General features: G+C 30.6%; 2 protein-coding genes and 1 non-coding gene across 5 annotated transcripts; 2 read left to right on the top strand and 1 right to left on the bottom strand.

Annotated features, from left to right (window-relative positions):
- Nucleotides 1-3,495: 3,495 nt before the first annotated feature.
- Nucleotides 3,496-3,569, top strand: TRNAR-UCG (transfer RNA arginine (anticodon UCG)). Its single transcript has one exon. It is a non-coding gene; the product is annotated as a tRNA-Arg (tRNA).
- Nucleotides 3,570-8,056: 4,487 nt separating this feature from the next.
- On the top strand, nt 8,057-8,690 carry LOC105648190 (uncharacterized). Its single transcript, XM_012234504.4, has one exon. The coding sequence runs from the start codon at nt 8,186-8,188 to the stop codon at nt 8,651-8,653; it is 468 nt and encodes a 155-aa protein (XP_012089894.1). The 5' UTR covers nt 8,057-8,185; the 3' UTR covers nt 8,654-8,690.
- Nucleotides 8,691-9,085: 395 nt separating this feature from the next.
- On the bottom strand, nt 9,086-13,390 carry LOC105648196 (RNA-binding (RRM/RBD/RNP motifs) family protein). Of its 3 annotated transcripts, none has more exons than XM_012234511.4 (10): nt 13,231-13,390; nt 13,041-13,137; nt 12,828-12,942; nt 12,665-12,720; nt 11,557-11,604; nt 11,373-11,470; nt 10,347-10,416; nt 10,113-10,223; nt 9,493-9,574; nt 9,086-9,407 (listed from the first exon to the last, which is right to left on the bottom strand). In XM_012234511.4, exons 2-9 carry the CDS (start codon nt 13,131-13,133, stop codon nt 9,524-9,526), a joined length of 642 nt encoding a protein of 213 aa, XP_012089901.1. In that variant the 5' UTR covers nt 13,134-13,137; nt 13,231-13,390; the 3' UTR covers nt 9,086-9,407; nt 9,493-9,523. The 3 variants fall into 3 exon arrangements, with proteins under 3 accessions (XP_012089901.1, XP_012089907.1, XP_037495041.1); XM_012234517.4 differs by having other exon boundaries at nt 13,257-13,367; XM_037639113.2 differs by having other exon boundaries at nt 13,265-13,323.
- Nucleotides 13,391-14,413: the final 1,023 nt, after the last annotated feature.

The following is a 14,413-nucleotide window of genomic DNA, read 5'->3' as shown; positions in this document are numbered from 1 at the left end:
TTTCCTATAATAATATTATCTAATGAAATGAAATTCTGACTGAATCGTATTTTTATTAATAAGATTAATCTTATTATTGAATGTTAAGTATTAACTATTTTATTTTCTACAGATAAAAACATTAGATGTCGATCGCACAATGCATCCTTACTAAAAGTTTTTGAGGATCATGTTTTAAATGCAAATTATAATGTGATTGCACAAATACATAAATTAATGAATTATATAAAAATATATATTCGATATATAAATATACATACAAAGTAAATGAAGAAATGTTAAAAATAAATAAATAAACCGTAAAAATTAAATAAATATTTTATTAAATGACAGTGAAACGTGTCTAATAGGAATTTTTTGAAAATTATTCCTAATTTATCTTTTTTTTTCAATATATGGTCAAAATATTTTTATTTCAACAGCAACTTTTATTTTAATTTGTTTAAGATGGGATCATGAACCTGAGCTAGATGGATTCAAAATCCGGATCTAAGTAAGTCATTCTTACCGATGTAAACTTATTGTCAAATGGTCGGGAGCTTATTAGGTTTTTTTTTTTTAAATGTAATAATAATAAAATCTTTATTATATCTGTTAAAAAAAGAAAAAAAATTATTATCAAATAAAGGTAAATCTCACTCTCACCATGTAAATATGTCAAATCTGATATTATTTAAATAACCCAAAACCAATCTAGTTTGAAGTAGGAAAGGTCTCTTCAAAAAAAAAAAAAAAAAAGTAGGAAAGGAATGAAAGGAATGGACGACCTGTTCTATTTCTGATTGCTTAGGACAGACGTTATATATATAATATGTATTATACCGTTGCGTGAGTGAAGTGAGCGTAGGCAGGAATGGATATAGCTGCAGCTACTCTTGTTTTCTCATTTTTATAGTTTTTGTTCTTATAAACATGTAATATATTTTCTTTTTGCAACTATATAGCCACCTTTCATACATCAATCCATAAGAATTTAATAAATTCATTCATATAAATAAGCAATTTGTTCGTTAAATCTATCTTTTTATTTATTTATTTAGTTGCTTTTTTCTTAAATTATCCGATATTCAAAATATAAATAATTTTATAATATAAATGAACGCAACTAGTGTATCTTCTTAGTAAAGGATTTCTTCGCCAAATAATTTGATAAGTCAATGATTTTATTTATATTTCAGATACGGTTAACTAACATGTTAATATATGTTGAACGAAATGGTAGTTATTGCGATTTTCATATCACAAACAAAAAAAGAAAATAAATTTAGAAAATTGGATAAAAAAAGTTTATATTTTTTATTTGACACAGTTATTGCTCTCTTCTGAATATTTACAGGAACTTTATAGACAGAATTAAAATTCCAGACCTGTAATTAATGGGTTTTAACGGTAACATACATTTAAGTTTTACAAACAGTGTAAAACACTTTTCTTTATATGTTCTTTTCCCTCTGTTTTACCTAACCATAAGTAAAAAACAAAAGAACACATACATGTAAAGACTGAAGACTGAAGTGTCTGTTTTCACTTTTTCACTAGTACAATAATTTTAATTATTCTTCTTATTTTAACAGTTTCACCACATTTAATAAATCAGTTTTTAACTAACCAAATATAATTTATTACACTGGTTCAATCATATGAACCAAATTTATTGCATTTGTAAATAAATTTTTATGTTTTGGATTTATAAATAAATTTCATAATGTTTTATAAAGTGTTTAGTCTTTTGTTGGTTGAAATTATAATTGCCTTCTTTTATAAATATTTTATTTTTTACTTTTTACTGTTGGTGATATGATGAGTAATGATGGATTAGAAGGCGTTGAGTATTATAAAATTTCAGTTAAAAATTAATCAATTTTAAAATTGAAATAATTGTTAAATTTATATTTCCTTTGTTTTAAAAATATTTTTCACTTTTTTTAAGTTTTAAAAAATACATGTCTATATCTACAAAATAAAAAATATATATTAAAAATTAATCTTTCCATTTTACCTGTTATTAATTATTCAACGTGAAAGTAGAAATTATATATGGCGCAAAAAAAAAAACAAACACATATAGATATAAAAAAAATTACAAAAATGTGATTTCATATAGCATTTGTTATATTTTAAATAATAATTAAAAAAAATCTTCCATCCAATGTTCATAATCTAGGCTATTAGCTTAAAGAAAAAGGAGAATTGTGGAAAAAAAAAAAAAAAAAAAAAAGAGATTAATAAGCTAATTTTGACTTGAGGAAGAAACCAGCAAACGACAAAGGATTTGTAGTTTTATCTTGAGGCAAAATTAACTATTATTTAAGGAGTTACCAAACACCAAAATTTGAAAAAGAGAAAAGAAATACTCAGAAAAAAAAAACTTTCTCCATTTCAAAATATAAATTTAAGTTTTTTTTTACAGAGGTTAAGGGATGAACTAATTTTTCTAAATTATATAAAAAAAATCAAGAGTAATTAATTTGATCAAATTATTTTTTATATTAAAATTTATAGTAACTTGTGAAAATAATTATTATATCTCAAATTATTTATATTTAGAACAGATGGATTAGGTGGATAAAGTGAATTTTATAAATCCATCAGATTTCAAACAATTGCTGTTTTGACGAGCAGTCTATAAATTTAATATGTATTATTGAGAGATGATTTTCGAGATGGGATGAGAAAACACACATTTGAAGGCTCAGGGGCTTCATTTCTATTAATTCCTAGAATTGAAGAAATCAAGAATATAAATCATATGTAGTGAAATTTTACTATGTGTTTTTAACTTAGAAAATTATAATAGCAAGTGAATTAATAATATCTCATGAGCAAATCTTAAAAGCTATGGCCAATAAGAATGTGAGATTGTAATTTGACTTGTGTGTTGATAATTATAATATATAATTAAAATAATGATTAAAGTTAATTGAAAATGATTTAGCTAAGTGGGGAGAGAGAGAGAGAGAGAGAGAGAGAGAGTCTACAAAGGGAAGGTGGGGTTTGTCTTTGCCTAAAAGGGCATGTGGGTCCCCATATTACAGCTGTAAATCACTGCGTATCACATGAAACGGACAAGAAATCGTACGGTGCAAAGATGAGTGGGGATAGGGGCCCAGAGTTGGAAAATGGACGGTGTGATGTGATTGGGGATTATGATTCTCCGAGAGAAGAAAAAAGGGGCCCCCCTTTTGCAATGCATCATTAGATAATATCTGTTTCCTTTTTGTCCCCTTCGGTTTTCCGGTATTTCATCGGACGGCTCATGTTGATTTGAAAATTACATGAGAACATCATGCTAATTTTGGGATGACAAGTTATATTCATTTTGTAAGAATAGATCCAAATTGGACTGGATAAGACCTCTAATCGTACGAACGAGAGACAAACAGCAGTCCACCGGAGCATATGAGCCGTTGAACATAGTTACTACTACTTACCACTACTACTTACCACTATCTACCAATTCTATGTATACATGATCCGAGAAATGACAATCAAACTGACCGCATAGCGCAGTGGATTAGCGCGTTTGACTTCGGATCAAAAGGTCGTGGGTTCGACTCCCACTGTGGTCGATTATGTAATTTTATTATATTTTAATTTTCTTTTTTTAATTATTTTTAAAAGTATTTACTTTATATTTTTAAATTAATTGTGATATGTGATATAAAGCATTGTTTTTATTTTTATTTTTACTAAATGTAGTGTTTACAATAAATTTATATTTACTTCATTTTACAAGAAAATGAAATTTATAAAAAAAATGTTTGTAAATCAATTATATATATATATATATATATATATATATAAAGGAGAGCAATAGATCCTTCTTTTTTTCTCTATTCCCTTTGGAAAGTCTTTCACAACGAGGAGAAGATAGAATCTACTAGGATATCAATGCATTTTTTTAGATTGATCTCTCTTAAAATTTTTAAATAAAATTTTATTTTATTTTATTATATATTAGCTATAAAAAAATTGCTTGTTGAAGCCACAAATGCATATAATTACACACAGCGCAGTCGATTAGCGTTTTTGACTCACTGTGGTCGGTTTTTTGAATATATTATTTTAGCACCTTTTTAATTTTTTTATTTATTTTTAAAAGTATTTACTTTATCATTTTAAATTAATTATGGTATTTTAAACTAATTGTGATGTGTGATTCACACTTTATTTTTACTAAATATAGTGTTTACAATAAATTTATATTCACATCATTTTACAAGCAAATGAATTTATAAAAAAAAAAACTGTTTGTAATGGAATTTTATGTAATTGATAGAATTCATTATATATTAATGGATGGCCAAATATATAGATTGTCCCTTGAAATTTAATAAATTAACCCTATGCCACTTTTAATTTTACAGAGATCAATTATGCACCTGAAATAAAAAATTTTGCACCAAGTAAACACCTTCTATACATTCCCACACTGATACATGTGTGTATTACAAAGAAGCTGAATAGGATAAGTAAATGAAAATGGAAACTAATTTCATTTACACCTCAGTAATTTTAAAAATAAAAAATAACCCACCAAACTCCATCCAAAAGCACCTGTGTGTGTATTTTTTTCATTTACACCTCAGCAATTTTAAAAATAAAAAATAATCCACCAAACTCCATCCAGAAGCACTTGTGTGTGTTTTTATTTACACCTCAACAATTTTGAAAATAAAAAATAACCCACCGAACGCCATCCAAAAGCATCTCTCTCTCTCTGTGTATATGGTGTGTGTGCGCGTGTGAAAACAACAATCCTATTAAGCAAAAACAAAGCATCTCCATTTATAATACAAAATAGAGAGAAATAACGATGACATTCGAAAATCCTACTTGTTCTTGATGTCAGCGGCCATGGCTCGACATTCGTAGCGTTTTTTGCACCCGTCTCCATGAATGGAATGCCTATTTCATCTGCAAATGCCTTTTGAAACACTGATGAATAGTAAGAATCAATTTTTAAAAGTTGAAATAAAACCAAAATAGAAAAACCAATTATCACCATATATCTATTCACGTTTGAAAATAATGAATAAATACTAAATAACCCCAAAACAGCATATTTTTGGTATTTGGAAACAAGTTAAAAAATGATTGCAATTAACATATGGTTTGAAATTGAAAAATAAAAAATAAAAATCTTCAAAAAAAAAAAAAAAAAAAAAAGAGAATAGATAATAGAACATGGGATAAAAGTAAAAGTAACCCTTAGAGCATGAAATTGAAAAAAAAATAAAAATCTTTCAAATTCAATAACCCTTAAAGATTTGGCTAAGAAAATTGCACACGGCAAAAGAAATATGATTTGGGGAGAAAAAAAAAAAAAACTCATTAGAGCATGATACAAGAGTGCAAGATTGTGAACTACCAGTAGTGCAACGTAGCAAGAAACAGAGTGATAAGTTTAAGTTGCAGCAAGTACCAATCACAGAATTATATAAACAATAAAGATGATAAAATTGAGGGTGAGAGAGTAAAAGAAAGGAAGAGAAAGGTGAATCAGAAGAACAGTGTTTAGCCGTAAAAGAATGAGAAAATATAAAAGACCTGAAATGCCTACAAGTTGATATGAGATTCAAGAATCATTTTAGGGGCAATAAAGACGATACATGATCAAGTAGCTCTTCCAGTAGTCTGCTCTATATCCTAAGATTCATCTCCGGCGATCGAGTAGCTCATCCAATTGTTGGAGATTGAAGACTATTTGAAATCAAAGCATGGTCTATTTGAAAACCCAAAAACGATTTTATATGGAACCAGGGGAATCACGACGTTGATCACATCTGCAGGTCCAGCTTCTCGGTGGTTCAGGAGAGGCGATGTGCCCAACAGGCGAGTATTCAGCGGCGTCAGGCCTTGCCTGTTGCAATGCGCCATTGTCCTTCGTGGGGTGTTGTTCAGTCCTCTGGATAGCAATGTTTTATCGATGGTGCAACCTTCCTTTCGATGCGTAGGGTTTGGTGTCATTTTTGAAGATGAGAAGGGTGCTTTCGCCATAAGCTTTTCTGGTTTTTTTGTTTCATTTTCAGATCCTCTTGTGGTAGAAGCAATGGCGTTAAGAAAGTGCTCGTTATGGCTTCAAGAGCATATGCATACTCCAGGGATAATTTTACGGATTGTCAAGCTGTTCTTTTTGCTTTAAATTCTTCTATTCAGGATATTTCAGAATTTAGTTTAATTATTGATAATTGTAGGTCCTTATTAGCATCTAGATTGGATTGATGGGAAGTAACACAAAATAACTTCACAACAAAAACTTTCCCACTTGAATGAATCTATTAGGAGTAACAATGAGTAATAAATTCAAGTAACACAAGCTGTCCCAAATCATACACAATTAAAAATAACATTTACCACACGAACACAAATGTTTTTACGTGAAAAACTCCTCCGGTGTGAAGGATAAAAACCACTCCTCCGGTCCAAGAAAATAAAGTTCACTATCACAAATATTGTCTTACAAATTACAGCAAGCTACAACCACAAAAAATGTAACTATATCACAAACAAATGTGTAGCAACACAATGGAGTGATCACAGAACACAACTGTTGTTCTCAATACATTTAAAAATGTTCTACTCATCCAAAAATTAAACTGATCAGCCAGAATCAAGAAGAATTGATGTTAGGAACATGCTCACTAAAAATCAGCTCAATCCGACAAAGAATGACTGCTGAAACGCTGAAGAAGATGAAGCTATGCAGAGTTGGAAGCAGAACAGGACAACTTCGGTTTCAGAGCCAGAACTCAATCTCTGAACCACCAAATCAAAATCCCTGCGATGAGAATCAAGAATAGAGAGTAAAGAACAACATATCCAAAAATCACAAAGATCTAACGGTTGGAACTCCGGGAATCTCCAGAACACGATGGATGGTGCTGGATGGGGCTGTGCAGAAAAAACCCTCTCCTCTCCTCTTCTTTTCTATTTTTCTCACACAGTTTTAGATGATTGTGTCGATCACATAGCAGCCAAAAAATATGATAGATATGGCTGTTAGTTGAGGGGCAAACTTGTAAAACAATGATTAATTTAATGGACTTCAAAATATGGGTTTTTACCACATAGGAAGGTAACCCAAATCCAACATGGATGTGATTGTTAGATGGATAAGGAGGCAAGCCAATGTAGGTGCTCATACACTAGCTAGAGCATCTTACACCTATGCTCGCTTCTAAGAGTCGATCCCACACTATTTATTACCCTTTTATTCTTAATACAAGAGTGGCTTTTTTGCTTCAAACAAAAGTAGAGAGCCGGATGGTTTGAAGGTTTTGATTGTGAAACATGTGTACAAATTATAAAATATTACAAAGAAAAATCAAAACTAAATCTTTTTTATTTTTAAAGTTTTCCATGTGTAAATAAAATTGGGTCTCATTTCCATTGACTTATCCTACCCATTTGCTTTACAACACACAAGCCATTGTCAGAACGGAAAGGTGTCAGCTTAGTGCAAAATTTTTTACTTCAGCATCATAATTGATTTTAGAAAAGTTGGGGATATGGTAAGGTTAATTTGTTAAAATTTAGGAGATAATGTATGTATTTTGACCATTATTGAATGGATCTATATTATAAAGAGGAAATTTAATTGATCTCTCTTTTTCTCTCAATTCTCTTCGATGTGAATTTATTTTTTTCCGATCTCTTTTAAAATTTAAAATAAACTCTCTTACTATATTTTATTATATGTTGGCTATGAAATAATTTCTTTCTTTGATCGCCAATGTGTATAATTATAAATATAACTTTACTAATCTATACTAAAAAATTCGTCAGTTTTAATAGTTTGTAATTCTTGAAACTTAGAATTTATTTAGAAATTTTGATAATTTTAGCAGAATTCCATCTAAATCTAATAAAATTTGTAAAATAAAAAATATAAAATTTCAAAATTTGTCTTATATCAAAAATAAAAATTATATTTGTAAATGAATTTCGTAAATTTTTATAGAATTTATTTATATAAAATAAAATCTTAAGTTTTTTTAATATATATATATATATATATATATAAAAGAAGTTTTATTTTTATTCAAACAATTAACAAAAGATATAAAACTAGCACTTTTAATTAACCAAGAAAGAACTCAATGAGCTGTTCCGGCGAGTTAGAAACTCGAATTTTCCCTATTCGAAAGAACAGACTATTGGCATTAATATCCCAAAACAAAAAATGTTAGGGTTCAAATTTCTCTCACCGCCACCGCTGCCGTCAATCGCTTCACTTCCAACACCTAATCTCGCTTTCATTTCCTTTCTTCCTCGAACCCATTTCAAAATCCCTAAAACGCAGTCAAGATTTCTCTTCTTTGCCCAAACCAACAACAATTCCCCAGAACCAAAGCTGCAAGAAAAAGAAAAGCTTAATGGGTTTACTGATAACGGCGGCGGAGGAAGCAACGGTGGCGGCGATGATCCGAAGAAAGATCGAAGTCCATTGCTTAATATCAAATGGGTTGAGCTTCTATTGGACCCAGATCCTGATAACATCATAGCCGTTGGATTGACTGGGTTGCTGACATGGGCAAGCGTTCAAGTGCTCTGGCAATTGTTTATTGTTTCTGTATCCATTCTTGTTGCTGCTCTAAAATACTCTTTTATTGCTGCTTTGCTTCTTTTCATTCTCATTACACTTCTTTAGAATAATCTAATCTCTTGTTTTGATTGATTGGTGCAAATTTTGTAATTTCGTTATTTATAATTCTAGCTGTTATTATAAAAAACAAATTCATACAAATTTATTTTATTTGCAAATGAATTTATTTTAAATGTATTACAGTAATTTGGTTCAACTATAACTAATTCCATATAATAGAAATTTAAGTAAACGATCATTTATACTTATAAAAAAGATATTTTGATACATTATAATACCTTAGTCTTTAAAGGAATATTTGCTGTAAACTAGCGTAAAAAGGAAAGGTAAGATTGTTGTTCACTGGAAATTAGCGTGCCTAAAAAAATTTGGTGGAAGAAAATATTCTGACTTGATGTAAATGTACAGGGCTAAAATTGAGATTGTACTACTAACATCCTCGTTGGTATTTCTATTTTACCATGGAGACAAATAGTATAGTAGAAATGTTAATTAGCTATTAAAAATTACTGTATCATAAATTTTACATAAATGGAAGAAGTAACCCTTCCAAGGCATAATCAAAATTGCTAGTTGATTTTGTTTCTTTGGCAAAGTTGTAGAAGCCATTACATCTAAAGGTAAAGCCAAAAACCAAACTGAGGAGCATTATACATTTATACTAGTAGAAACCCTTGCAAAATTGAACAAAATGTCACTAACATAAGCTTCGCAAAAGTATTTTGATTTTCTAAATTCTGAATCTCCTGGATCGGCAACATACTCTCCATGAAGTCTTCTCTATTTCTTGTTAATTACCCTGAGGAAAAGAAGTCTGCTAAGCATCTCTTATTTTCTCATGTACAGAGGAGAAAAAAGTAATTGCACAACTAATATAAAACTACCATGAATATTATCTGGGAAAGCTCCAGATGCTTAATCTTGATCAAATTTGATCCTTTTAGGAGCAGGCTGCATATCACCCACCTGCAAAACCACAAAAAATGGGAAATACATTTTGATTACTCATAAGACACAGAACAAAAGTCAAGGCAAATGCAAATCACAATTTCTTTTATGATACAATGAGCGAATAAAACAAATTGGCCTGAAACTGAATGAACACACACCAAATCACAAACACATATAAACCATTTAAACAATGCAGTGATATCAACTATCAAGAACAGATAGAATTACTGTAGTTATTGGAGTATCAGGCTAAATAATACAAAATGATTACAAATAATTTCAAGTGATCTTCATGGGGTTAGGAATGCCCCAAAAGGACACTGCAATTTTGTTGTATCAGTCCCAAAGGTGCACCCGTTTCTTATGCAACCACCCCATATTTTTGCAATTCAATGAACTTGTGAATTTTACAACTACATTGGTTCTAGATCCTGATTGCAGTAACATGTACGTGAAACCCAACTTACATAGTTGCATTTATTCCTCCTATAACTAGCATTTTTTTACTCATGCTTGAGTATTAAGTTGACAAAAACATAAAGAGAATTCTTACAATTTGTGGGCACTCGTAATCAAGACCAGCAGCCTCTATCCTCTTTTTCCGCTTCTGATCTCGCTTCATAATCTTCTCTACCAACTTCTTGTGCTCATCAAGTGTTCTATCCTGAGCAGCCATATAGCAGAATGGAATATTTATCAAGTTAAAAAAAATAAAATAAAATAAAACAAAGAAAGTCTTGTTCTCCCTAATCTGCCAGAATTATCGCTTATAAACAACATTTGGTACCTTGTTCTGCCTTTTCTGTTCAATTTGAACTCGGGCCAATGGTTTGTACCGATAATTAAAACCTTTCCACCTATGTAGAAGAGGAGGGGGAGACAGGAGAAAAATAATGGTAAGCGATCTATAGAGAATGTCGGAACCACAATGGTTAAGCTATAGGGGTGGCAAATCAAGTTAGTGGTCTTATTTGTGTCGCATTGAGGTATACCCATAACACAAATAGGATCAGCACAAACAGTATATGGTAAATTTAATGTGTTAAAAATCTAAACAAGAACATGATCCACTCATTAACAGGTAACATGACACTACAAATAATACCTTTAACATTCATTACCAAACAAGCCTCAAAGATTTGTTTAATATCCTTCCATAACATTTTTCTTTTTACTTCTAAAAAATGGATATTATTCTCCTTTTATAGAGGAGAGAACACTCTACTTATTTACTTAAAATCAATGTGGGATTTCATCACTTTCTCTATTAAGTGTGTAATTAATGGTTTAATGGTTTAATGGGTCAACTTGCAACATCATGACACGACATAATTATTTTCATATCAACTCAGGTCGACAAGATGACATAAACACATTAAACCTAAACCAATCCTGCTAATTTCATTGTGGGTTAGGGTTACATTATCATGTTGTGTTCAATATTGCCACCCATGGTAAGCAAACTATGAAGTGTGATCAAAATGAATTACATCTGCTTTAGTTTCTATTTAGATTTAATGATTTCCATGTAATTACATAACCTCGAAAGTTTATATTAAGCATTTCACTAAACCACATTGGACATTTTAAAGATCTTTCACCTTGATGTATCAAGAATTTAACAATGAAAAACACATTACTATTAAGCCCAAAAACTTATTGAAGTAAAAAAAAAATATCATTCTAAGCAGCCCCTCCTTTTGTTTGTTAAGGAGCAGAACAATATTGGGCTAAACATCAACAAGAATTGTTTTGAACACTTCGGTATGTAAAAATAAAGAAATTGATGTCACACGGAACATAAAATACTCACAATTGTGGATGAACATGCTCTGAAGGGATAAGATGGACTTGCAGAAGATGCTCAAACAACAAATAATTATGCATACAATCAGCAACAACTTCTGCCACCTGCAATTAGCAAAAAGTTATAGTGAGATGAAACGAAAAATGACATACTGTGATTTGATATCAAAGTCCACAACATTGAATTGTACCTCAGGATCCTGAAATTCGATGAATCCGTAATGCTTTGACTTTCCGGTCTGCGAAACAAAATAAAAAATTTGATACAACAATTAATACCTTCAAAAGACATTGAAAACACAATTGGCTTCATAAAGAACAAACAGCAGTATTTTTAGCATATTATTATAAGAATCCTTCATGCTATCAAGTGGGGATTGATCTAATTAGATAATGAGAGACCTAGGTCTGTCAGCTAAGAATCAATTTTTCCTACTTTGAAATATTCTGGTTATATAGGAGCCTTGTATATTTTGTAATAGTTGACAAGGTCATCACCATACTAAATGGTCAATATCTAAGTAGCCAGATTTTAAAAGGATCCATTATTGTTTCCAAGAAACAAAAGTAAATTTATTAGTTGAAATCCATATATACATTACAAATAGACTTGTAATGTATATAAAACCCAGAAAAAGCAAGGAAACATGATAAAATTCTTAATATGCAAGCCATATACTGACTGCATTAGGCCCTTATATGTAACAATGCATCACAGTGCAAAGGTAATTCTCGAGGAAAATGCATGAAGCTCCACTGCAATGCAAAGTAGCCTCATCAACAATTAGCCCATAAGAGGGAATATAATATGAATAAAGATGATGATGGTGATAATGAATTTTTGGTAGGATCTTAATATCAAGCGATAATTTCTCGGTTCTCATAAGTAGTGTAACGCAGTTATATTTGTACAGCTGTTATGTGATATTAGCTCTGTCTTTTGCAGTATTATGATGAGATTACAACTAAATTATTTTAACTTCTTTGTTCATGATTATAGTCTGCAATTTCTAACCAAAAAGTATACAAGTCCAGGAAAAAGTTGATGTATCACTCTCTTTTTGATTACAACAATACAACCATTTCATTTTCTGAGACCCAAAGATTCATCAACCAAACAAGAAAAGACCCAGGACATGCATTAGGAAACCCCGAAAATTCTACGAACCTCCATCTAATAGCACCCACGAAAACAACAAGCAATTATATATATGCAATTGTATATTCTAGGTGTCTGTGTAGTTATGCAATTTTTTACATACAAATTCAAAACCATTGATACAAGTTCATGAGACGAACCTTTTTATTTCTTGCAATTCTCAATCTCTTGATTGTGCCAAATTGGGAAAAATAAGCTGAAGCACAAAACTAATCAGTTCAACCAAAGAACACAATAAAGGCAACAACTTTATAAGCACTAATCTTTCTAACATTATATATATATGAATGTCCAAAAGCATACCTTGCATTTCTTTCTCATAGAAACCATGTGGAATCCGACCAATATACAAAACAGTAGCAGTATTTTTCTGCTCCTTTTGTTCTGGTATCTTGCGTCCAGCTCCACCTTCTAAGGGCTGAAAAACAAAAATAAATAAAAAGAAACAGCTAAATTAAACAAATAAAAAAATAAAACAAAAAGGAAATTTAAATGCAAAATCTAACAAAAACCTACCAAGAAATCAGCTGTATCTTTTCCTTTAGATAATTTAGACGCAGAAGCTTTCTGTAAGTTCTTCTTCAGCACTTTCTTTGCCTTTGCCCCCATCTCTCTATGTTAATACATATAGCAGCATTCGGTTACCGAGAAAATAATGTAACAGAAACTATAATATGAAATTTAAGTTTTTTCTTTTACTAGTTACCTAAAAACAGGAAGGGAAGCAAAGACCTGAGAACCTGTAGATAACTGAGTCGTACTGATTGGCTGCCGAGAAACCGAAAAGAAAGAATAAAAGAGGAAATCAGAGAACGTTTGCTTAGGATTTTAGGGTTTGGAATAAAAACCGAAAACCCTCACAAAGAGGCGTGGGCTGAGATTGTGGACTGGGTTTTACTTTAGTATTTGGGCTGAGTATAGAGCAGACAGTTTCGCTTTATGGTCTTAGTGGATTTGGGCCCCCTTAATTCAATTTTATTTCTTTTTAAAGTTGACCTTTTAGATAGATTTTTAATAGCAACTTGGATCCATTTTCAACTGAGTCATTGAATGCAAATGGGCAATATGTTTCAACTGAAAGAAAATTAAATCACTAGTCCTCTTTATTATCAAATAAAAAATGGTTAAATTGACCATTTGATAAAAAATTCCTATTAAAGTTGATCCAAAAATTTAATTTTTCATGTATGGTACGTCTCCAATAAATTTCGAAGCAAATTAAGCATTATTCCTTTTTTCCATAAAAATACCCTCTAGGTATAATTTATTCTCATCTAGATAAAATCTAGTTGTAAGCAGATGAATTATTTTTTGAATTTTAAACTCTTGTTATAATAATATAATATAATATACTTCAACTCTTCACTTGCATTAACATTTTTAATCACTCAAATCAAAATTTGTGATTTTTTATTACCTAAAGGTCTGGAGTTTGAACATCAAGTATGATGTCCTTTTAACACTTGTGAGGGAGCGCTTTTCTCCCCTTTGTAAGTCTGCCTAGCGCGGATCCGGATTAGTCAGGCCAATGAGCTTCGAACTCGGGTGGTTAAAAAAAAAAAAACCATAATCAGGCCTGCCTTTGTTGAATTGTTATTGAAGCAAGCTAATTAAATGGTTAAACGTCCTAGTAATCAACATCATTCAAAAATCAAAACTTACCTGCCTTTGTTGAATTGTGAAATGGATGTCTTAATTAGCTGATTAAAATCCAAAACTGATGTTTTAAGTTTTAACTCAAACGTTGAGTTCCTACTAAAACAATAAAAGGAACTTGAACAATACACTTGTTGAAACTATATACAGAAAGTAGCTGTACCTCTCCATTTCTTGGTTCAGAAGTATTGCAGTGAATCAAAAGAATGACACAACACATCGAACAAGTATTA

This window comes from Jatropha curcas, chromosome 6, assembly GCF_041381405.1.
Source record: "Jatropha curcas cultivar XTBG-Jc1 chromosome 6, XTBG_Jcur_1.0, whole genome shotgun sequence".
NCBI lineage: Eukaryota > Viridiplantae > Streptophyta > Magnoliopsida > Malpighiales > Euphorbiaceae > Jatropha > Jatropha curcas.
The sequence above is the reverse complement of the archived record's forward strand: the minus strand, read 5'-3'. Positions and strand labels throughout refer to the sequence as shown.